The 24,154-nt window shown below is 40.9% G+C and overlaps 4 protein-coding genes across 8 annotated transcripts in view; 3 read left to right on the top strand and 1 right to left on the bottom strand.

The window, feature by feature from the left end:
* LOC133968692 (voltage-dependent R-type calcium channel subunit alpha-1E-like) overlaps positions 1-2,467 on the top strand; it is a 35,397-nt gene extending 32,930 nt beyond the window's left edge. The window contains exon 44 of the mRNA XM_062404868.1: positions 641-2,467. Coding sequence (XP_062260852.1) covers positions 641-1,165 — 525 coding nt within the window. The 3' untranslated portion in view covers positions 1,166-2,467. The remainder of the gene's footprint in view (positions 1-640) is intronic.
* A 1,136-nt stretch (positions 2,468-3,603) lies between these two features.
* On the top strand, positions 3,604-7,884 carry LOC133968950 (RING finger protein 11-like). 2 transcript variants are annotated; one of them, XM_062405221.1, is made up of 4 exons: positions 3,604-3,786; positions 4,109-4,257; positions 4,546-4,715; positions 5,441-7,884. In XM_062405221.1, the coding sequence occupies exons 2-4, from the start codon at positions 4,135-4,137 to the stop codon at positions 5,610-5,612; spliced, it is 465 nt and encodes a 154-aa protein (XP_062261205.1). In that variant the 5' UTR covers positions 3,604-3,786; positions 4,109-4,134; the 3' UTR covers positions 5,613-7,884. The 2 variants fall into 2 exon arrangements, with proteins under 2 accessions (XP_062261205.1, XP_062261204.1); XM_062405220.1 differs by having other exon boundaries at positions 3,604-4,257.
* A 1,029-nt stretch (positions 7,885-8,913) lies between these two features.
* rpe65a (retinoid isomerohydrolase RPE65 a) lies at positions 8,914-13,430 on the bottom strand. Its single transcript, XM_062405215.1, has 14 exons — positions 13,347-13,430; positions 12,949-13,031; positions 12,653-12,803; positions 11,895-12,002; positions 11,654-11,795; positions 11,423-11,570; positions 10,675-10,756; positions 10,466-10,598; positions 10,227-10,366; positions 10,027-10,156; positions 9,822-9,936; positions 9,629-9,723; positions 9,435-9,546; positions 8,914-9,342 (listed from the first exon to the last, which is right to left on the bottom strand). The coding sequence occupies exons 1-14, from the start codon at positions 13,355-13,357 to the stop codon at positions 9,197-9,199; spliced, it is 1,596 nt and encodes a 531-aa protein (XP_062261199.1). The 5' UTR covers positions 13,358-13,430; the 3' UTR covers positions 8,914-9,196.
* A 2,297-nt stretch (positions 13,431-15,727) lies between these two features.
* Positions 15,728-22,787, top strand: LOC133968949 (serine/arginine-rich splicing factor 11-like). Of its 4 annotated transcripts, none has more exons than XM_062405216.1 (12): positions 15,728-16,036; positions 16,968-17,101; positions 19,479-19,594; positions 19,980-20,057; positions 20,160-20,197; positions 20,305-20,438; positions 20,594-20,672; positions 20,760-20,879; positions 20,963-21,052; positions 21,168-21,251; positions 21,913-22,078; positions 22,185-22,787. In XM_062405216.1, the coding sequence occupies exons 1-12, from the start codon at positions 15,915-15,917 to the stop codon at positions 22,374-22,376; spliced, it is 1,353 nt and encodes a 450-aa protein (XP_062261200.1). In that variant the 5' UTR covers positions 15,728-15,914; the 3' UTR covers positions 22,377-22,787. The 4 variants fall into 4 exon arrangements, with proteins under 4 accessions (XP_062261200.1, XP_062261203.1, XP_062261201.1 ...); XM_062405219.1 differs by lacking the exon at positions 15,728-16,036 and adding an exon at positions 19,122-19,246; XM_062405217.1 differs by lacking the exon at positions 15,728-16,036 and having other exon boundaries at positions 19,122-19,594.
* Positions 22,788-24,154: the final 1,367 nt, after the last annotated feature.

Below are 24,154 nucleotides of genomic sequence, written 5' to 3'. Positions count from 1 at the left end.
TACTCTGTGTCTCTCACTCGACTTAAACATTTACAATTTACCTTTTCACATGTGGCCCTTTTCCTTGGATGTGGAAATTAATCTGACATGTCTTCCTTCTTCAGCTGCCATGTTCACAAATTTGAAAAAACATTGGCGGTCCTTCCACTTCTGTTAAACACTCATTTTGAGTCATTTGACGGAATAATCCACTTATAGTGATCTGCATCCTGCTAAAAAGTCACTGTGGCTGTAAATCATTGACTCTATGACACTGTGATGTCATTAATTTGTTACTCTGCAGACACATTCTTATGAACACAATCAAGAATAATACATTTTAGACATCCTCCTTGCACCACGAGGAACCACTATAGAGCAGAGGATCTGATTGGATTCTGACATACCATTCTACTCAATGGTTCACAATGATACCAGATATGTAGAATATGAAGAATATGTTGATTTAAAAATAATCTTCAAGCTAAGTAATGAGCTTTTCAGTTGAATAATTATAGTAAGATTTCTCTTGTGACATACTTAGACCAGATCTAATCCTCATGGAGAAGATAAACGAGACAAACTACTGTTACTGTGAGCAGACTTTTGTCATGGAGTTCATGTTGGGACATAATTCAATTCAAGTGCCTCTTATCCTCAGGGAAACAGCTCAGACAGCCCAGTGCCATCCACCTCAGAGTCCAGCACCCCCAGTGGCCGACGACCATTATCGCAAACCCCGACCCGGTCCCGCCCTCACATCTCCTACTCCCCACTCGTGTGTCGCACACAAGCCTCTGTCGGTGAAGACGAGGACGAACAGGGCAGCCCAGAGACCATGAGGCGAGGCAAGCCCACCAGGGAGGCCAAAAAGGGGGTGGCAGGAGCAGGGCGGGCCGATTCCGGCCAACAACCGTCCCCGCCTCGACGCTACCCCTCAGAGCCATTCCTGGCCTCTCAAGAGGGGGACCACAGCCCTGACCCCTCTGGTCCCATGGAGACCTTGACCTTCGAGGCTGCTGTGGCCTGCAGCCTTGGACGCTCAAACACCATCAGCTCAGCCCGCCCTCGTTTGCGGACTGGCTGGCAGGTCCCCAACGGACACTTTCGGAAGCGTTTGGCGCAGACGGCCTCGGTTGCGGGCTGTGATCCTCTCAGTGACACAGAGGAGGACGACAGGTGCTAGGGACGGGAGGCACAGTGTGGAAGAGAGGGGGGAATCCCAGTGGAGGTGCTGGAGGAGGATGCTGTGCATCAGTGTACAGAGTGAAGGTCAATGTGACTCTTTCTGCATCCGTGCATTGAGGCCAAGAGCCCTCTGGATGTTTGGCCAAATGTGAACCCCAAACAACGAGGAACAATACTTCCTGAAACTGTAGTTGCCAATTCACACAGAACACTGACAATAAATAAGGTCTATATCCTGACTTGTACTTGATGATAGAGAGTAATAACACATCTCAAATAGTCGTGGGATGCAGAAAATACACAAAATAAATGGATCAAATTGTTATTTGTGTCAATATAAGGTATTTTCATTTCTGAAGATGTCTCTAAATGATTCAGTGTTGCTCTGAACAGTATTTATCTGTGGGGTGTGTGAATATGTAACTACATTTTCTTATAGATAAAATGTTTTGTAAATAGATTGTGATCATCCCACCATTGCCATTTAGTAGACCAGATCAAACGATAAGCCATCACGCAGAGACGATCGGATACTTTACCAGACAATGTGGATTCTAATACTCAATAATGCTGGATTTTTTTACAGTGTGAATGAATGTGCAGGGGGGTAAAACTGCCTGATTCTCCCCGACATATTTCTTTTTTTGGTATTGAACATACTAATTTGTGAGATAAGAATAAAGTCATAGAATAACATAGAAAATACACTTATTTGTTATAACTCCCAGTGTTATTGTTAAATCATGCCTCTGGCAAACTGAATACCTTTAAAGTTTCTTGGTCATCCTTCAAAACAGCCTGTTACTTTTGTTTTACCAGTCTGCACCTTTAAAATATGAAATTTCAAACAACTATATTTAAACTTTAATTTTTGGTCATTTTACATAATTTCAAGTCCAACCTCTCACCTATTTTTACCTTTTTTCTTCCTTGTGAATATTGTATGAACCATTCCGGACGATGACTGTAGAAACACTGTAGACACACCATGACACATTTTGCTTCACAAATACACATTACCCTATTGCTTACTAATAATGTACAGAGAAGTTGTGCTGTTTGTAACATTTAGAGAAAAAATAGTATAAAACAGCATCAGTTGATGAGCTTTAAAGGTAAGAGAATTGTTGAAAAAAGGTTCATTTTAAGATTTGTGTATTTGTCTTGTTTGCCTGAAGAGGGCCAATTCTGTGAAACTCACTTAACCAAAAACATGGAGACTTGTATCATAAATTCCTGGAATGCAAATAATTTGTGGGTTTTTATGTGTACAATAGCTGTATATACAAATAAAGGTGTCCTCAAGTTGCCACTGCTATTGAATGATTTTTTTTCCCTATCCAGTCTATAAAGTTATATTATTAAAGTGATATTTGTAGTATTTGACAGCTGTACAAACTGAATGGCTTCATTACATTTCTTCTATTTAACATCTATATAATCAAAGGAGACTTATTCATTTAGTAGAGCTGAATATCAGCATCAGAGAATTCAGACTCAGAATCAAGACCAAGAACTGCCTATTAAGTATATACTTACGTATATATTTTTCTGTTTTGAGTTTTAGTTGTTGATCTGGCTATGGTTAGCTAGCTAGAAAAGAATGTCAACAGCTATTTAGTATTGTACATATTTTTCTTTCTCACTAGCAACGGATTGTAACATAAGACTTTACATGCATCAGATGTGCAAAAGCAGCTGTGTGAAATGTATGGCAGGTGTTCTGCAGCGAATATGTATGTAAGGGTCATTTTTTTACCCATGTGTGTAAAAGTGTTCAGAAAGTGAGAAAGGAAAAAGGAAAGTAATGATATGTGGTAATCAAAAACAAGATATTTAATGAAATACATTTATTTTAAAAAATATAGCAAAGACACACTCAGAATAACACAGTAAATAAATACGGGTCACTTTTGACCCATGTTGTGTATCAAAGGGTTAACACACAACCACCCACAAACAAAAGCAAAAATAATAGATAAATGTGTTTATTTACTTTAATTTCCTAAAATTAAAGTTATGTTTTTCTCGGTTTAATTGTTGGGGACTAAATGGTTCAGTGCTGACATGCAGAGAAAACAGCGTTTTTTCCCCCAAGACTTTAACTATAATAATAATAATAGTGATATATTGTAGTTATGCAATAATTTTAACAAAAATGTCTATGTATCGCACATCCATAGCTAATGCATTTACATATATATCAGTTATTAAATTCACCTAGCTGTGGAATGTTCATTATATAAAGCTTTTTTAATTGAATTTTAGATATTGCTCATAACAATGGACTAATTGGTTTTCTATTGATTATAAACCAGTTATTCGTTTGTTGTTGTCGTCGTTAACATGGGCGGGGTTGGTGCTGTCTGGGAGTCACGTCACAGAAATAATCCAATCAGCGGCGCATATTCACCCCACTGACGTCATATACAAAGGACCGATAACATGTCGTCTGGGTGAAGAAGGAGCGAGCAGCTAGCGAGGAGACAAACTGAGGCGTCCTACTCACGAAGTTAAAAAGGCAGACATGTCGCCTCGGCTCCTCCGTCAGACCACACAGCCAATGAATTACTGTCTCCGTTAAAGTGGACATTTAGCCGGAATTACGCTTCTGACAAAGTAATGACTGATTCCCGTCACGGAAGTAGGACAACAAAAAGTAGCTAGCTCGACTGCTAGCTGTCGTTAGCAAAGGAGTTCTTTGTTTTGTTTCCCCGTGTCAACATGGAGAGGAACTAGTGCGGATGTTGTGCTCTGTCGGTCAACGTTTACGCAGCGGGTTCACAGCCATGTATCTGGTGTCTTCTGATATTACCTTCATGGTTTCTGGAGTAGTACGAGGACAAATCTAACATTAGCCAACGAGAGCAACTTTAGCAACGGCAAGATCAGGTTGCTTTAGTTTATAGTTTTGTTGTCTTTTTTTGTTGACGTCGGCCAGGAGGACGGGAGCGGAGACACGAAGACATGGGCAACTGTCTCAAGTCTCCCACATCGGACGACATTTCTCTCCTTCATGAGTCCCAGTCGGACAGAGCGAGCTTCGGGGACGGGATGGACCCGGACCTCGAACCACCTCCGCCGTACCAGGTCAGCAGCTGTAAACCCACACACATGCTGAAGTACGATCTTATTGATGCACGTTTCTGACACATATGGGACAAACTATCAGCTGAGATCTTGTAAGATAAGCCTCCAAATGTTAAGATACAGCTGGTTGTCTTCCTAAACAAACAGTGGGTTTGTGTCATAGTCACAGAACAGCTGTTCAGACCAGACAGATGCTCCTATCTGTCAATCCACCTCTGTGTAAGTGAGCTGGTGTTTGGAATAATGACCGTGTTCATTTCGTGTTGCTGTTTCTCTGTGTGTCACCAGGAGCAGGCTCACATTCCCATATACCACCCCACACCCAGCCAGGCCCGTCTGGCCACACAGCTGACAGAGGAGGAGCAGATTCGCATAGCTCAGCGCATTGGCCTCATCCAGCACCTCCCGAAGGGCGTTTATGACAAAGGAAAAGACGGCTCCGAGAAGAAGATCAGAGAGTGAGTGTATCCTATTACTGCATCTGAGGTCATCCACAGGGGGAGAAGTGTTTGAGACTGGGGTTAAATGGTTGTGCAGTATATATGCAAGAAAAGCTGTAATAATTAGTTGTGTGCTGAAATGATCAGCTGATAAATCAACAGCAGACTAATTAAATTAAAACCAATCTGCCAATCAAAGTTATTTGAAGGTGTCTTGGGCTCTAGGAAGGCGAGATTGTATTTTTTTAAACCTGTGTAGCTGCTCTAGATTGTTTAAACTTGCAGCCCTAATACCATTAACAATATTTGTAATGTGGGTATAATGGCAGAGGAGAAGCAACCAGTAGTTTCAGTTCTATTCAGGCAGATTAATGCTCAGATATATTTTTATTATATTTATTTTAGTCTCTAACACGATAAAACCAAAATTACTGTGAGTTTTTTTAAATAGTTTTTACATTTGTTTTGTTATGTTTACATCAAGCGGAAAGGCAGCTAATCAACACTTTGACAGTCTGGAACCAGAGAACATTAAATCAATCAATCAGAGAACTATCAATATTGTTTCTGAGCTTTCTGTTGTTTAATTATCTATTTAAAGGACTACTTTTCAGTTCTTCATAGCTGTAATATATATTTTTATACAGCTACTACTGACATTTGTGAAGTTATATAAAAACTCACAATAATGTTGAACATTTGGGATGTGACATGATTAACCCCTTCGCTTCCTCTCTTCTCAGGTGTGTGATCTGCATGCTGGACTTTGTATACGGCGACCCCATCCGGTTCCTGCCCTGTATGCACATCTACCACACGGACTGTATAGACGACTGGCTGATGAGGTCCTTCACCTGCCCCTCCTGCATGGAGCCTGTGGATGCTGCCCTGCTCTCCACCTACGAAACCAACTGAATCTTCACCCCCCCCTCCCCCACGCTTACATCACACACGGCCCCTCCGACCCTGCACACAAACCCTACAACTGCCCTCTTTATAGAGCCTGAGGAATTGGGGGGGGGGGGGGGAAATAGGTTGGCTGTTGTATTGCACTTTGAAAATTACCAATTTTACTCACCCAACGTTGGCCTTCCATGTCCCCCAAGTCAGAATAAGCTGGTCTTAAAAACATCAGTTACACAAGTCAGTGAGAGACTGTTTCAAGTCGACCCTGCATGTTTGTGTTTGTGTGTGGTTATTGTGTGTCGAAGCCGCAGCCTGCGTTGACGGTGAGCACATGGGATTTTCTTTTTGACCTGCGTGATTGGGGAGGGGGTTTATGACTTTGCATTTCCACTTGAGCCGGCCTCAGTGGTGTTTCTCCTCAGCTGACACCATTTCACCGTCATTCCCGGTTAATCGTAATGTAAATGGACGAGTAGTTAACTTAATTATTGACCCAAATGTTAAAGGTTGTCGCTAGAAGTCTGTTAGATTCAAGTCGATGTTTCCGTGGCAACAGTAAGCAAAGACTTCCACATATTGATCTCCTACAGACCCACACTTTGGAAATGTGTCAACACACAACAGACGAAAAAAGGAGGATTGCAAAAAAAAGGAATGCACGCACTTTACAGAAATCACCCAAAGTCTATAAGTACACATTCATTCACAATGGAGGTCAAGTTCACATATTTGTCTTTGGCTTCTTCATATAATCAGACTTTAGAAAAAAGCTTTGAGCTGAAGGAATGAGATGATGATGATGTGCAATGTGAATGTGTCACCAGAGGGGGTGTAAACTAAATGGCAGCCAGTGTAAAGGGCTCATTCGTGCAGGGGCAGGCTGGATCGGTGAGTCCACATTAGAAAAATGCTTGCACACACACGTTTCATCTTATCCAGAGATTTGCACTTTACGTATAGGACAGTATCTAAAACAATATATTAATATATGTACCTTACAACCTTGCACTATCAATACTTCATTCCTCCGTTTCCTGAGATGCAAAAGTTATATAGCTGATAAAACAGGTTGTCAGAGCTGTCAGTAGTCACTCACCACGTTGAGGTTAGCCCGACGATGTATATCATGAAGTCTGTGATTCAGTAGCGTGAGCCTCTGCTTAAGTCTGGATTCTTGTGTGTTTTTGTGTGTTAGTAAAGGGACAGATTTGCTCGATGTTAAGGGAAAAGTTTGACATTTCATAAGATCGGCTCCTTGAGTTTCTCACCAAGAGCCGGATCAGATTGACGCCGCTCTCGTGTCTGTGCGGCCAGTATGGTATTAGACAGTTAGCAAATTTTACTATAAAGACTGGGAACAGAAGCTAGAGCAAAAACTAGCGAGAGGTAAATATGAAAATATGCCAACCAACAAACATGACAACTGTTTATTCATCTTAATACAGAAAGTAATGTTGACAAAATTTTACGTTTTTTGGTTTTACATGGAGTTGTGTGACGTACACACAAACAAAACTTGTAATAGGACAAATTCAAATTTTTACATTTAATTTACACATTCAACAAATGATGTATAGCATATTAATAACTGAGTTGTTGTGGTGCTGTTAGGATACTTCATTTTGATATTGACTTTTGGACAAAAGGTTGAAGCTGCTTTCCCTCGGCTTCAAGATTTTGAGCTAAACTGGGCTCATTTTCTTGTAGCTCCATATTTATTGTTTAAAAGAAGAGCAAATATGTGTATTTCCAAAAATGGCAAACTATTTCTTTAAGAAAAAGTTCAGAATGTTAGAGTTTGAATTCACATCCCGTTGTCACATTTTTCTTGTCACTCTACGACTATGTTTGTGTTGCTTTGTTTCAATTCACTGTAGCATAATAGCTACGAAAGTCAAACGGTTCTTTTGTGTATGTGGTAGTGTGGCTTTTCTTTTATCTCTTTTACCTGTGTTTTATCTTTTACCTTCATATCTTCCACACACGTGTAAAATCCATTGTGTATTAGGACAGTAAGTATATGACTATATTACACTGGTGGACGCCTGGCTGTGCAAACCTCTGTCTCATCTGAATTTCAGTATCTGAGCGACTTCTCTTTATGGTGTGATAGTCTGAACTGAGATATCAAGTTTTCCATTGAGCCTTCCCTTTGCTGTGTTTTTCAGCTTAAGTTTATTCTGAAAATGAATACTTCCTGTAATCTTTCTTTTTTTTGTTCTTCTCCGAAGGCTGTAAAGCCCTCATGTAAAAAAATACAAATAAACACAAAGAGAAATTGTTTTTGTTTAATAGAAAAAAGAAGCAGGGGGGCATTTCAACAGGGGGAAAACAATCTGTGCTTGTGAAGGGGCCGATTTGTAACCAAGTGATTATTAAGACGTGAGATTACAGAGCAAATGATTGCAAAATATTTCTCTCAGCATTTCAATAATGAAATCCTAAAACCTGGCAGTTGCGCAGGAAACGTGACCGTGTAATCAGGGCTCTCCGTTGGACTGATGGAGCAAGCCAGCCAAAGCCATATTAGCTTTGTTTCCTTGTCTTGCATCAGCCGGGGACGAAACATGTGAGTTAAATTGTTTGTAATTAAAAAAAAGAAAATCTTAAGGTAAATCCTTGTGTGATGCTGCCGACGCAAGATTAAACCCAATGGACATTTTCTTAATGTTTGGATGAATCTGAAGGGTGGTGGGTTTATGACATCGTACGCAATGGCCGCATTCATTTATATGTGCATAATAAAAAAAAAGATTGCAACAAATTCTTTCTCTTTTTCACTCAGCGTTAATCAGCTTTGCGGCACAACGAGATCTGCCTGCGTTCACTCTTTTTAGATTAGATTCAAAGTCTAACTTTGAGCAACACAATGAGGACAGACATGGAAAAGGGTCGCTTATTCAAATGTGGCCGTAATGAGATTTTGTGTGGCGACATATTCAATCTCTGCAACTATCTGAAGAATGTAGCGTGAAGGATTAACTGAAGTGTCAGTTGGTGCATCTGAAGAAAGGGTTGCTTGTTATAGTATAAAGAAGCACTGCCGATTTAGATCAAGTCGTCAAAAAGAAAAGATAACGTATTTTTGTCTGACTCGAACTGAAAGATCAGAGTCTGGAACTTAGAGGATTTCACTGTAAAAGATAAATCCTATAAATATTCACTTTCACAGGGCCAGACCCAAGATGAAGAACAGTACCACTGCTATCTTTCGTAGCTAATGAAAACTCTACAGGACAGTTCAATACAGAACAGTGACGTTTATTGATTATTTTATTTCTCAAAAATGAAATGTTAGTGACGCATCACGTGAACCCATCCATTTATTTTATTGAACCAATAATGACATTTGAAGGACAGGACTTTTAAGCCTTTACTCAAAATGACAGCATTAAGTTTGAAAGGGGGAAAGAGCCGGGGAGGGATACAGCAAAGGGCCAGGTCAGCATCAAACCTCCAGCCGCAGAGGACACATGCCCTCCCAACTAGCTGAGCTATTGGGCTCCCCAAAGATATGAAGTCTACTATGTTCAAGTTAGGACATCCTGATCTGGACTCTGAAGGGCCGAAGACGTCCTGAGAGTTGCGGCACATTAGGGTTTGTACATCCCATGGAAGGTGACGGGGATGTCGCACTCCACGTCTGCCCTGGCGACCTCCGACAGATCCTTGGCGTTGAGGATGAGGAGATACGCTGGCCTCTGGGAGCCGGGAGCCGCCACGATGGTCAACAGCACGCCTGTCGACACAGCACGGAGGTTATCATTAGACATGTTAAGTCATAGGCAGCGTGGGAATTAAGACACTGTGTTCATGGTGCTCGTGGCGCACCGTCATCCTCATCGACCCCATCAGGAGTCTGGACGAACAGGGGCTCGGAGGGGTAGCTGTCTGGCTCCTGCCAAACCCAGGTCTCCCTGGACTTCACGTTCAACTTGCAGATCTGCACACGAGGAAAAGAAAACAGTCCCTGGAGCAGTTTGATTGACACACTCTTTACAACTGAAGGCCGCTCGTGAACATACCCTGTCTGGTATGAAATGGTTGAGACCCAAGCCGTAGGCATACGTGTAGTTCTTCCCTCCGTGTTTGTTGTAATTGATCTGAGGGAACTCAAACGCTATAAAAAAACATAGAAATGGTTAAATGGTGAAGATACTTTGCTGCATCAATTAAAAATGAACTTGTCGGAATAAAGTTTGATGGTTGTGTGTGCACCTTGGCGAGGCCCGGAGAACAGCACCTCGGGCTCCAGCCAGATGGTCCCGTCGGCGTGCATCGTGGCTGTGGCTGTGGTGTACGGCAGACTGACCAGGTTCTTCCCTTGCTCCTCCTACATCAACGCCGGGACAACGTGAGAAGAGAAAACATAGACTCCACCTGTCTGAGAAGCAATTGTGGATGAGTAAGACACGCGTCTCACCTTGTGGACGTCTAGGGGAATCACATATCTGCGGACTTCTGGCTGGGGCGCCATCATGGCCGCCTTCTTCACCTCATCCCAGTTGGCCCTCAGGTTGGCCAGCCACAGGTAGTTGTAAACAAACTCAAATCTACAAGAAAGAAGTGATGGTGAACAACAAAAGCGAATCAAATTGGATATATGAGGTGTGAGCCACTCACCCTTTCCAAGCACACAGGTCAAAGACGATGAATCCTTGGTCCTCGTAGGTGTTGATGTGATGGAACATGCCGATGGCCGCCCCTTTGAACTTGTGGTCGATGTACTCCCCCGGGCTTTTCCTGGCAATGTGGAACAGGGTCTACAAAGAAGAATACGTCATTGTCAGTCTAAGGGGGTGGGCTGATGATCATTTAAAGGGTCAAACCACTAAAGACGTGGATCTAGTCCTTGTTCTTACTCCTTGGCTCTCATTGGACTCGAAGCAGTCCATGTAGTTGGAGCCTCGGATGCTCCAGGCGCTCAGGAACTTCAGCAGGTTGATCTTCACCGGCGTCTCCACAAAGACAAAGTAGTTTTCTGACATGCCGAAGCTGAAATTAACGATGGGACGACATTAAAACTCTCTGTGGCAATATCGAGGAATCAAATGGATCAACAACTACACACCTGTGCACGTAGGAGGGCTTGAACCTCTCGGCACTGGGGAACTGCACCACCACCTTGGACTTCTCGATGGGATCAGACTTATCTGAGAAAGAAAGCAGAGGTCGGGATGTTTGACACAAGTATGAAGTTGTTATTCTGTTTTGGCCCCTGTTTGCTTGTTTGTCTGTTGATTAGTTTGTTTGATTCTCAGCAGCATTACACAACCACTACACTACAGATTTTCACCAAACTTGGTAGAGGGATGGTTCAGAGACCAAGAAAGAAATCATTAAGTTTATCCGCCCCCCCCCCCCCCAATTTACCAGGGAATGATTCACAGATCTTAATGAGAAAAAATATCCGGCATATGTAGGGGACTGGTATCTATGCATTTTGGTGTGGAAGTCAAAACCTGGGTTTATTGAATTTAAATGTGTTTCCATCAGGAGACTGTTGGTGGAGGAATGGTTCCATCGATTATTCTAGTTTAATGCTTAATTTACGTTAATCTGTATATGACATTGATACTAAGGACCCAGTTTGTCTATTCATTAATACTGTCTGAAGAATGCGCAATTTCCAAAAGAAGGTGGTTAGTTTGCTGGATTTAACAACACATTTGAACATCTTTGTTTTATACATAAACATCATTGAGAGGGGTCACTGTGATTCATTTAACCCTGCGTGTGCCAGTATTATGGTACAGCTAGCTTCAAGGATGAGGTCCCTTCAGATGAAGTTCTTTGGTTCCTGTGACACCAATGCCGACCTTTCTGTGTTGGTGGGGTCATAACGATGTTGTAGGCCAGTGTCGCTCCTTTGCCCATGCAGTTTCCAATGTTGTACACCGTGCCATCCCTTTCAATATGAGGGTGGGCCGTCACTCCATTAATGTTGACATAGTTGCACATATCAACCTGCACAGAAAAGAAAAACGTCACTTTAGTCCATCAGATCATTTTACTGTCACACATTCTGTGATATTTCTGTATTGATGTACCTTCTTCAGCGTCTGCAAGGTGTCCGTGTCGACTTTAGTGATGAAGTTGGTTTCCGTCACAGCGTAATAGTCCTCACCGATAGGGTATACGTTCACCAGGCAGTTGTCTGTGACCTCAACGCCCTTGAAGTAAGAGAAGAACCTGGAAAAGAAATTACATATTTTAGAAAGCAGACACATTGTTGTCAGTGATGAAAAGGAGAACAGAACCCTGAGGAAAAAAAATTCTGAAGTGACTCACCTGGAGAAAATGTTCTTGCAGGGATCGGGATACGCAAACGTACCAAACTCAGTGATCACCACACGCTTCTCTGTGATGGCGCGCACGTACGCATCTGTTTTGACAAACCTGCCACAGAGGAGAGATTGACATTTTCTATATTTTTATTTCACAAACACAACATTACGTTTACATTAAGTAAAACGGCAGATGCTTTCATTAAAGAGACTTAAAACTGCGGGACAAATCTAAAGCATCAGGACAACTGGAGAGGTTGAAGTAAGAACCAGGCGCAAGAGATCAGATGAATAAGCACACAGTACAGTACTAATGAGCATATTAGGGTGTAAGATGAAAGTCTGTACGAATGAATCTTTAAAGGTTTCACTGCTCCTTAAATGTGTCATTGGGATTTAGTAACTGATCCGAGAATGAACCATTTGTTTCTCATGTGTTTCATGTCTTTATGTCTGAAATCCCACCTCCCTCATGTGGTATATTCAATCTGCAGATTGGTGGTCTTTCATATTCTCTCTCTCTCTTTTAAGTTATGATGCACATAATACATTCATTGCAACTTTGGTTGAAAATTCAACACAGTAACATACTGAACATATACGAATGGCAGGATTACATATTGAGAGCTGATTCAAGTCTCGGCAGATTGATTTTGATGCAACATTGAAACCAACCGTTGCTTTAAAACCACAAAATGTCTTCAAAATAATAATTGGAAAATGTATTAGCCCTCCGGTAAATCACGACAGTGTGAGTCTTACTTTCGGAAGTAGGTAACTTGTCCGTTCTTGAAGTCAAATTGGTGCATGAGGGCCTGGCCATCGAAGAGGTGATAGAACGGTTCATCTCCGACCTCGAAGAGTCCAGGTCCCAAACGGAGAAGACTTCCCTTCAGAAAGGAAGGAATCCTGCCTGTGAAATACCAACAGTAGGAATAATCAGAGATTTGTTTCATAATAACAGAAATACTCAGACTACAAATCAATTCCCTGAACAGTGAAATTTATATAAAAATGTCAATGACTTGGTTTGTTGTGTCTAAGAAAAGCAAACAAACCAGTGACAGTTGCCGGAAGAGGCTCAGCCAGCTCCTCACACGTCTCAAAGATCTTCTTGTATCCACCGGCTGGGTGCTCGAATCTGTCGTCAGGAAGCAAAGACGTGGACAAACAATGAAGTGAATTAAAGCGAATTAAACTCGAGGAAAGCATTATAATGTGGATGGGGTCACACAGCTTGCAGAGTTCAGCTAGAACTTTAAAATCCTTCAAGTGCTCCATCACAACCCCTCAGGGTCACAGGGTCAAGTTGCAGAAACTTATAAACAAAACATCATAGTCCTTTCGTCTGAATATTAAGAGTTTCAAATATTTTAAGCCAACTTTTTAACATTTGATGATCAAAATGAAATAAAAAAAATTACAGTAAAATGACAGTAAACCTTGAGAAACTCACCTGCTGACCATGTTGCCTTCTGGTTGTGGCAGCACACAAAACAAATCTCTTGAGAAAAACCTCTGCTCACTTCTGAACTGGAAAGTCTCTGATCCCCCCCCCTGTGGATTCGGGGTATTTATTTGCCTGGTCGCCCTCACGGCCGCTGCAATCTGTGGCGTAAACTTTTACCCCCGGCCAATCATGTTGCACCGTGAACAAGAATCCCATTGTGCCAATATCCCGTACTGGGTGACTCAATGGGTCGCCCCTCTGAAACCGGATTTATAGCAAGAACATTTGTCACAGAGAACCATGTTCGGGAGAAGGTGGTGCAATGGTACATGTGATTTTTCTTTTAGATTGAGTCAATTGTTCAGAGGTTGTGCTTTAAGTTATAGTTATGCTAAGTCATACTTAGTTCAGTATTTATCAGAATTTGTATGTAGGTCAATCAATCAGCATGAAGCAAAACAATAAACTACAGAACTAGACCGGAATTAATGTTCTGTATGTATGTGTGAGAAGTTATATTTCACAATAGACAGGCTGCATGTGTGTTTTCTTTTAAATTGAGACAATTGTTCAAAAGTTGTGCTTTAAGTTATGCTGAGTCACACTAAGATCAGAATATATCACAATGCTGATTTAGGACAACAAATCCGCATGAAGCAAATACTAAAAACTACAGAACTGGACGAGAATTAATGTTCAATGTATATGTTACATTCAAAGCTACATGTAACAGTACACAGGCTGCTTGTGTGTTAATTTGCTCCTTTTTAGATTTTTTAATTTACAAATTCATCAACAGAACCACTTGGATTAAAACCACATTGTCCAAAAACCACCCTCTTTCTATTTCAGGACAGAAATAACTCCTTGTTTTAGATTAAATGAGGATTTTCTGAGTCATAGAATCTGAAAGAAATATTGGGAAACAGTAAAGCATTGAGTCTTTGCTGCTATAATTATGTGTTGTTGTGAAATGACTGTTACACTGCATGAAATGAGCCAAGTTCTTTGGTTGGAACACAAAATGACTTAATTTGCTTGTCTCGGTGCAGCTACAGGCCTAATCCAGGTGTAGGGATTATGTTCGACGTCGCCTGGAGACAAACGCTGTATTGTTCCTCCTGGGAGAAAAACACCATTAGTAGAGAGAGTTTCGTCAGTGGCAGGGTTGTGGTGTGGCTCCCCCAAGCCAACACATGTGGACTGACTTTAACCAGCAACATGCAGCTGAAAGCTTTTTCTCTCTTCTCTTAAATTAAACTGAAGGATCAGTGGTAAAGAATGCAGAGAGTCTGGGAGAATATCAGTCGCACCTAGGCTGAGTTATCTTTGCTCCCACAGGGAATTTAAAACAGGCAGGAGCCACAAAACAGGGAATTTGGCAGATATTTTATGAAAAAGCCAATAAAACTGTGATATAATAGACTATAAAACACAAAGTACATTTTTTCTCCGACTTCTTTCTGTGCAACTCTGTATTAATCTGCTGAATACCTTCTTTATTCTCAAGATATATGAGTCATTGTTTGGTTTGTAAAGCTACCAAAAGCCCTAACCTCAAAAGTAATACAAATGAAAACAGTTTGTTTCAAAGGCTTAAATACTCACATTTATGTGCCTGGGACAATTAAACGTTTGGCCTTCTTTAGAGTAAAAGGACTTCAATAATTATCACTAAATATTCACTAAATATCTTTCAAACAGCAAACTAATTATTTCAACTGTGTAGTCGACTGTTGGATATGGTGTAATTTATCACAGCATCACATTAAATAAACACTTCATGTGGTTTAAAAGTACTCACTTAAACTAAGAACAATTTCTTTATATTATGTTAATACTTTATATTAGTATTAATGGTAACAGCATAATATGTCATGCTTCTTATATTGAATGAAATATAATAAACATGAGTTTACTTTATTTGACGTGATGTTTCCACAGTTTTATTATCAAATGCTTTATAGCGGTCGTCATTTGCCTCTTTGTTTGTGTGTGGGAGAAGGAAGGGCGACCTCTGCTGGTTGTCAATTTATATAAAAATAATAAAATATTAATACATTTTATTTATTACAGAAACTTTCTTTCATCAAATTCAGCTCAAAGTGCCTTACACTAAAATAAGAGCTGTTAAATAAGACCGATTAGTCAGAACTTGTTTGCAGTAAAACAAATAAATGTAAAAACAGTTAAAAACTTTTGAAAAAGGAAGTAAAAATTTAAGACAATGGTGCTGAAAAAAATTATCAAATTAATTAAAATCAATATTGTAGAAATATATCTTGAGTCTCTTCTTAAATCGATCAACAGAATTGACTAATACAGATTTTATAAATTTTTGGAGTTCGCTGTTTACAGAAGCTCCTCCTCACCGCGCATGCGCCCTCTGCTCGGGACGAACTCAACATGGCGGCGGAGTGCAACAGCCTGTTGTTGTAGTTGAGGTTTTTTGCACCTGGCGAGCAAACTACACACAAACGCGCGGATTCCCCCGCCGCTGGACCCTCGTGACTCCATCCTGAAGTGCAGTCTTTTACTCTAGTGTCTTTGTTTTTAGCCGCTGCCGTCGTTAAGATGAGTTACACCACGAAGGTGGTGCAGGTGACGAACGTGTCGCCGAGCACAACATCGGAGCAGATGCGGACGCTGTTCGGTTTCCTGGGGACCATCGAGGAGCTCAAGTTGTTTCCTCCAGAGTGAGTTCACCTCGTGTTGTTTCATTCGCAGATATCCGAGATTAGCTCACGTGTTAGCTTGATGGCTAGCTCAGCATTTGAAGCGGGACGCAGGGCCCATGCTAACCGGATGCTAACTGTAACAAGCCCGTTGTTAGCCACATCCAGATCCACGATACTCCGACTCGATCGTGATCTACTACTGTACATATATCTCTTGTACTTGGTCTCCTTTTTACAGGCGTGTTCGTTGTTCTATTATATTTACTACGTTACTGTGTATTCTAGTGCTTAATAGTTTTTCATTTATTTTCGGAGTATCTGCGTTTTTTTCCTACATTTTATGTTCATTACACTCTATTTGAGTTATTTAAATTCTTCGTATCTGTTTTATTGTTACTTTGCTCTATGAGTACATCCATCTATATATATATATAAATCCGTTTCAGTAAATATAGCTTTCAATCAAGTTGAATAGTTAGATGCTCATCTTATTAACGATTACATGTTTCCATGTTGTAGTTTAGGTTTAAATACCAGTGTGGTGGTTTGGCAAAAAAAAAGAAGCGAAGGATCAAACTCAGGATCTGAGGATTACATCATTCTGATTATCATACAAAGACCACCAGTCATTTTAATTGACTGTTTTTAATCTACTCATGATGTTTTGGATTAATTGAGAAAAGGTGTGTGCCAGACAGGCCTAAGTGAGGTCTCTTGACTGCAGTTTTTTTATGAACCTTTATCAGAAATGCAAAGAACCTAAATACGTGTAAACCACGAATCCTAACATTTTGTAAGAGGAAGCCAGAATATGTGTGATCGTTTTTAGATCGTTGCCTTTAAGGGAATGAGTTCCAGGGGAAACCATACACTCTGTTCAAACTTTAATGTCTGTGGTACACATCCTGTTTGACCCGTTTTCCTAACAGAGATTTGACTTCCTCCACAGTGATTCTCAGATGCCGGTGACATCACGGGTCTGCTTCGTCAAGTTCCACGAGCCGGAGTCTGTCGGCGTGTCCCAACATCTGACCAACACCGTGTTTGTGGACAGGGCGTTGATTGTGGTCCCGTTCGCTGAAGGTTTGTCACGTTATTATTCCTGCGTATGAGTGGTCCTTGTTGATTGAATGGCATGACCTGTGCCGATGTAATAAAGTAAAAACAATCTCATCTGCGCCATTTTTTGAGGTGTACAAGTCCCCTTGACTCTTTGGAGATAATGTGAATGATACTGGTAATGCTCCTCCCTCCAATTGTTTTTAAGAAGCGCTACGAGCAGATACTGACAGATTAATGGTATCATGCGGTGGCACATTCTGTAAAACAATGGTTTGTTTTCCACCTAGAAAACGGAATATACCAAAGTTTGCCTTACAGACAGATATCAGTTGAATATTCTCAAACTGTGGGCGCCGCAGACACCTAAGTGAAGAAGAAAAGTTATTTAAATTCTTAACCACATGTTTTTTATCCCCACCATATTGGACTATCCTGATAAACTTCTCTTTGTTATCTGTGTGTGTGTGTATGTGTGTGTGTGTGAGTGATTTTTGTAGTGAAGAAGGCAAAAGCAGCCCCCTCGTTGATGAAAGTGGTCCTCTGCCTGCCAACAGGGGATTGTAGACATTTGCAAAGGCCAACGAGCATTCAAGCCCCCACCCCTCTCCTTCTGTGTCCTCTATTCTTTCTCTGCCCTCCCCTTTTCTCTCTTCTTCTCTCCAATTTATCTTTTGTAGGTGGTTTAGTTTAGAGAATAAAGGTCAATTAAGGATTTAGCCTGAAGCGGTGCTTATCATGCACTACTTTTCAATGTTGCTGAGCCAGGATTTAATTTTATTGCTGAAGCTTTGTTCCTGAACAGATGAGGCTAGAAATATTCTTCATGTTTTGATGTCAACGAATTTTATAAAAAGACAAAAACACAATGGTACAGAACTCATATCAGTGAGCCACACTGTTGCACTGGGTGATATTAAATGCAGGCACTAAGGTTTATTTTGGGTTTATGACACAGGCACCATTCAGCTGCTGTAAATCCTTGGGCTCATGCACCAAATTTCTATGAGTCTGCCACTGAAACGAGTCCTGTTACCTCCTGTTGGAATAACGCCTTCAGAAAAGTGCTACGGTTTTTATTTTTTCATTAATCACTGAGCTTAATATAAAAAATTAAATTCTATATTTGCTTTTGAAGATTTCAGTGACATTGAATTGGATTTAGCTTCAAGCCACTGACCGGATATCGACAGACTGATTATTTAAGACAAAGTTGGGTCTTTGCAAGTATTTTAATCTGCAGCAACCTTAAAAGACTATATACACAGCCTCATTCTTTTTAATTAAATGTTTATATTGACTTCTGAAATAACAGAGATAACAACAATCAGTTAAAAGGGTCTGGTAGAAAGAGGCTAAGGCCTCAGCACAGCCTCAGTTTGAAAAGTCAGCTGTAGGAGCGAAGGTTGGGATTTAAAAAGGGAAACAGTAAGGTAACGGTTTAATCCCATCTCGTCATAAGTTGTTCAAGACACCCACCCACCCGACAAGACACAATGTTGGTTCCATATTCTCTTTAACAGTGGTCTTCTTCTTTTGTTGTTGTGTTTTACAGTTCTTTTTCCTGGCTCAGCCAGTCCTGTATACCAGGCCCCGCTGAAAATACCATCCAACAGTTTTGTCTCCTCCAGCAATTTCTCTCTCCAGTGTGCTTCTTTGTTTGTATGTTGTCATTATTGTGTGTCTGTATCTATGTGAAAGAGCTGTTTTTTGCTGTGAGATGATTGTGAGGTGTTTTTATTTGTTCATATTGGGTCATTTTTTGAACTAAATCAGAATCTTATTACGAAGAAAAGAGAACTCATGCACTGTTAGAGCAGATAAATCAAACGAGTCAGTGACAGCAGGTAAGAATATCAGACTGATGATGTAACAGAGGACACTGCTTACCCTGAATTCTGTTTGCCATTTAGTAAATAACACTTTATCCTCTGAAATGTGTTTTGGTAAGTAGACACTGTTAGCCTGTGTAGTGTCTTTTTCCCCCCCAAATCCCTAAATTTCTCTTTGTTGTGTGTATCTCGATTTTTCTCTGTGCTTTTAGTAGCGAAGCCGCCAACGTGAGTCGCTTGTTTCAGTAAACATCTAAATGAAAATTGAGGGCACACCCAACTGGAGAAGCAGCAGTGCTTGCTAACGTTTGGTTCATGACTTAAAAAACACGTTCAGGTGATATATTCTTGGCAGTGTTCATTGGAGTAGTGTGATTTATTCCAGCAATAATTTTTCACTGCAATGATGATTGTGTTGAATTAAGGGAACTGATCTGTAAGTCAACCATGTTGAATCCTTATTTGAAGAAATGCAGTGCGAACACTTGTTTTTTTTTCCTTTGTCTTCAAAATGTGTCTCTACAGTTTGTTGTGTTCTTCCCTAATGCCTGATTTTATTTTCCTGATAGGATCTATTCCGGATGAGGCCAAAGCGTTGTCGCTGTTGGCGCCAGCAAATGCCGTCGCAGGAATTCTGCCGGGAGGAGGACTTCTTCCAACGCCCAACCCCATGGCCAATCAATCGGTAAGACTTAATACTCATTGTACCCACGACTACAAATTATCTGACCATTGGAAAATGAAATGTATCGATGATTTGATCATTCTTTTAGTTGACCACCGAACAATAAGCAATTCAGACTCTATTTATTCTGTAATTCCTGATTTACTGCTTGATTTTGTGATTCTCAACCTGGGACTCTGGCCCCTACTATGGGTCACAGGACGGGTCTGTGAGATGTATCATGGGAGACTAATTATTATAAAAAAAATAGTTGTGCATGGCCACATCTGTCAGTATCACTATTTATACACCTGTGACATTAAAAATAAGCTTACAAACAAAACTACCGCTACATGGTATGAATAAACATATCTTAATCTTAATACTTGTTTTTTTGTTCTTCCAGATGGGAGGGAACCCTTTTGGTCCGACCATGGATGCAATGGCTGCATTTGGCTTCGGAGGATCTAATATGAATCCTCAGGTGAGACAGGGATTAGTATTTCCCCCCAAAGATCTACTATTTAAATTGATATGCAGTACATTTGATAATACACCTGCTCATGTTGGCCCCGTCTCTTCACAGGCTGCTGATCAGCTGTTACGGTTCATGACAGATCCAAAGTACGTTTGTATAAAGAAACTTCCTTGTCTGTAAATGTCTCTGAAGGAGAAGGAAATGATGGATTAAAGACATCGATGTTTGTAGTAATCAATATTCCTGCGTTTAGACTGAACCCTCTGGCTGCCGGCTTAAACCTGAATCAAGCCCTGAAGGCTGAGACTTCTAACAAAGAAATCGAAGAGGCCATGAAGAGAGTGAGGGAAGCACAGTCACTTATCTCTGCTGCTATTGAACCTGGAAGTAAGTGTGCTGAAGTTGGGATGACTTTCCTGCTGGAGAGTTTGCTTAGCATTGTGAAAGTGTCTGTTTTGTCTGTGATGGAGTAATAATTTAGGTTACTGTATTTTTCACCTGGAAAATCTTTGCACGGCTGACAACTGTTTTTTGTCCTGCAGATAAGGAGAGCAAGAAGAAGCACTCTCGGTCCAGGTCGAGGTCCAGGAGGAAGTGGTCCAGATCCCGCTCAAGGCACAGGTGAAATCTACCATTCATTTTAACAGTTGAAAGGGGAAACTTTTCCAGCATACAAAGGTGTTAAATGGTTTGAACATCTGTTTGCAGGCGAAGCAAAAGCAGATCAAAGCGTCGCTCAAACTCGAGAAGCAGGAGGCGCTCAAAGAGCCCACGCAAGAGACACACCCGCTCCAGAGACAGAAGCAGGCGATCACAGAGCAAATCCAGGTAAATAGACAGTGTAAAATGCATCTTTTCCTCAACAGATCCACAGCCTGTCAGATATATTAAAACATGTAATTTATTTTCAGAGATAGAAAGAAAGAAGAAACTCGGCGAAGAAGTAACAAAACACCGCCGAAAAGCTACAGTACAGCCAGGAGGTCACGCAGCGCGAGCCGGTGAGCACAGACCTGGTTCTTCATGTCCTCCAGCACTATTCAGTTAAACAGTTCCTCTGCTCCCTGGTCAGAATTCTGTGTTGACCACAGTTTAACGTCTTGTTGTGCTTCTCAGGAGACGCAGGAGAAGTCGCAGCAACAGTCTGCCTGTTAAAAAGTCTCCAAAGAGGAAGAGCTCCAAGTCTCCATCTCCTAGGAGGTCAGTGTGTGGTGTGGATCTTCTGTAGATGATGCATTCATGTTATACATTGTTTATTTTAAAGTAACTGCCTCTTAAGTCTTTTTATGTTAAGACAGATACAGTATGTGGTTGTCTGTTTGATTTGGTACATTTTGTTCACACTGACATTTAACAGATAAACCAAGAGGAATAAAGATGAAGTCATACAGACTGATTGGTCTGATTTGGTTCTGTCATCATGTTTTTTTGATTTTCTGACACTAAAGATCTTCAAAAACTAAACTATTAAATCAACTTTGTGGAAATGAGCTGTCATGACAGCAATGTCTGTAGAACAACCACATTGGAACAGAGATGATCAGCAAAAAAGTGCAATGATTAACTTCAATACCTCTGTCTAGTTCCAACAGTCTCCTTAAATCCATCCAGCTGCACCAAACTAGTGACACTCTGACATCAGTCCCCTAAACTTTACTTCATCTAGATCCATGAATAACTCCCTGAGAAATGGGTGAAATTGTCAAAAGAAAAGAAAACACGCCTTATTTTGCAATGTTAATGAAAGAGGGAATAAAATGTCCTGGATCCGCTCTTTATTCTGCCCAAAAATGTGTTTATTGTGCCTTTGCATGAGTACATCCTGGGTGTTTAATGACCGGTTATGTATTTACTTCCACAGGCACAAGAAGGAGAAGAAAAGGGACAAGGAAAAGGAAAAAGATCGCAGGAGTGATAAAGATCGTAGTCGCGAAGAACACGATCACTCTAGCAGCAAGAAAAAGAGAAGTAAAGACAAAGAAAGAGAGTACGAGCGGAAATCAGACGGTGACACCGGAGATGTTAAGGTTGGTTATAGTATCTTTCATTCTAACGCATCCTCATCTATGTTTGCTGAAAGTAAACCAGGATAAAGATGTTAAAAATGTCACACCCATTGGTTTCCTGTCACAGATCACAAGGGATTACGACGAAGAAGAGCAAGGCTATGACAGCGCGAAGGAGAGGGAGGAGAGGAAGGACTCGGACGACTCCGCTCAGTCGCCTCGGTCGGTGGAAGGTAACGGCTCAGGGCGGTCCGTTAAACGGGCCAAAGTTAACGGTGCTGACGACCATCGTGAAGCAGACATGGACGTCAGTGACTGATTGGCCCGTCCGGCCTCGTCCCACATTATCCCTCTGTTTTGGTTGTTTAGTGTTACTTGTTTTCTCCTCACTGAAGTTTATCCAAAATGAAATGATGAAAAAGTCGGTTTCTCTCCTGCGTTGTCACATTGCTTTAAAGTCCCCTCGTGTGTTTAACCTCGCCGGATGCAGTTAGTTGAAACTGGAGGTAGGCTTGCTTTGCTTTCTTTAGCTTCTTCTTCTTCATATGTTGTATCTTTACATGTTTTGTTCAGTGATGTGCTGTGACGCTCAGGCCTTGTTCCCCCCCACATATGTTCGGAAACATTTGCTTCGTGTCATTTGAAAGTGTTGATGTTTTATCAGGGATTTGTTTTTATAATAAAGCCTATTTGGTGAACAGAGACTTTGAATTCACCACTTTAACCACAATCTGCAGTTTGTCATTTATATTTACTTTTTGGACTCCTTTTATATTTGAATAGTGCCTTTCCAGTCTTAGACGTTAAGGCAAATTTGGGGGTTCAGTGTTTTACCCACTCGGACTCGAGGAGCCAGGGAACCGAACCACTGCTCTCTTGCTTAGTGGAGGACTCGGCTAAATAAATACCTGACATCTAAAGCGCGTTCGGGTTAGTCCTAACCACCATCACATCATCAAGATATTAATTGATAGAAGTACTAAAAATGTAAATACCAGTGACCTAGTCTGTGCTTCATGAATTAACATTGATTTTCCTGTAAGTATCAGTGGTTATCTTGAAAACCCTAAAGGGTTTCGACAAAAACTCAACAGAAACACCCGTCGATACTGTAATACAGTTTAACAGAGAATTACATCCCCAAAAATGATAACGTTGAATCCACACCTATATTACATTACATTACACCTAGAAAACTAATAAGGGCCTGAGCACTGACAGACAGTGAGGCCCTATTGAAATTGTAAAAATTACTATAGCCCGAGCATTGACCTGCGCAGAAGCGGACTGCGCACCTCATTTCCTCTTTTTTTTACAAGATATTGTGCAATGAATAGGTAGTTGTAGTCCTGCCAATTTTAGGGGTTCAATATTTTACAAAGTACCCTTCGGCATTCAGATGGGCATGAGTGGGAATCGAGCTGCCAATCTTCTGGTTAAGGATTGGATTACCTTGTCATTCCCAGAAGTATTTTCTACATTACTACATATATTTTACAGCCTTACTTAAAAGTTACTTTATATATTTTTGGATTTAGATACTGGATGTTTTAATATGCCTTAAAACCCTATTGTTAGAGAATAACCCAGTAGGTTCCAACCTTGGCTTCTGACGCCTTACATTGTCAGTGTGGGACACATTTAATTTAATAAATTTTCCGAAAATTCATGCAAAACCTAGTTTATATTCGGTGATCAAATAAATTACATATTTTTCCGATCAACTAGCACAAGGAGTAAGGGTCATTCAATAGTCATTAATCAAACCTCTGGCCTGCTGAACTTTTATTTTGTAGGGGAACTGTCTCTCTCTCCCCCTCTAGATGTCCTCCTTCAAGTTTAGCTTCTCAGGTTGACTTCCACTTCATGCACAGACCAGGGGCCTCATGTACTAAGACTTTCGTGGATTTCATACTGAAACTTGGCGTACGCCAAAACCCAGAAACTGTCTTACGCACAAATAAATTCAGATGTATCAAAGTGTGCGAACGCATGGATCCAAGCACGTTTCTTTTGTACATCTCAATCAACGTGGAATTGAGCGCACATGCCGACGTGCCAAACTCCTCCCTGTCCACGCCCTCATTTAAATATGCA

The sequence above is a fragment of the Platichthys flesus genome, chromosome 14 (genome assembly GCF_949316205.1).
Source record: "Platichthys flesus chromosome 14, fPlaFle2.1, whole genome shotgun sequence".
Classification (NCBI taxonomy): domain Eukaryota; kingdom Metazoa; phylum Chordata; class Actinopteri; order Pleuronectiformes; family Pleuronectidae; genus Platichthys; species Platichthys flesus.
The sequence above is the reverse complement of the archived record's forward strand: the minus strand, read 5'-3'. Positions and strand labels throughout refer to the sequence as shown.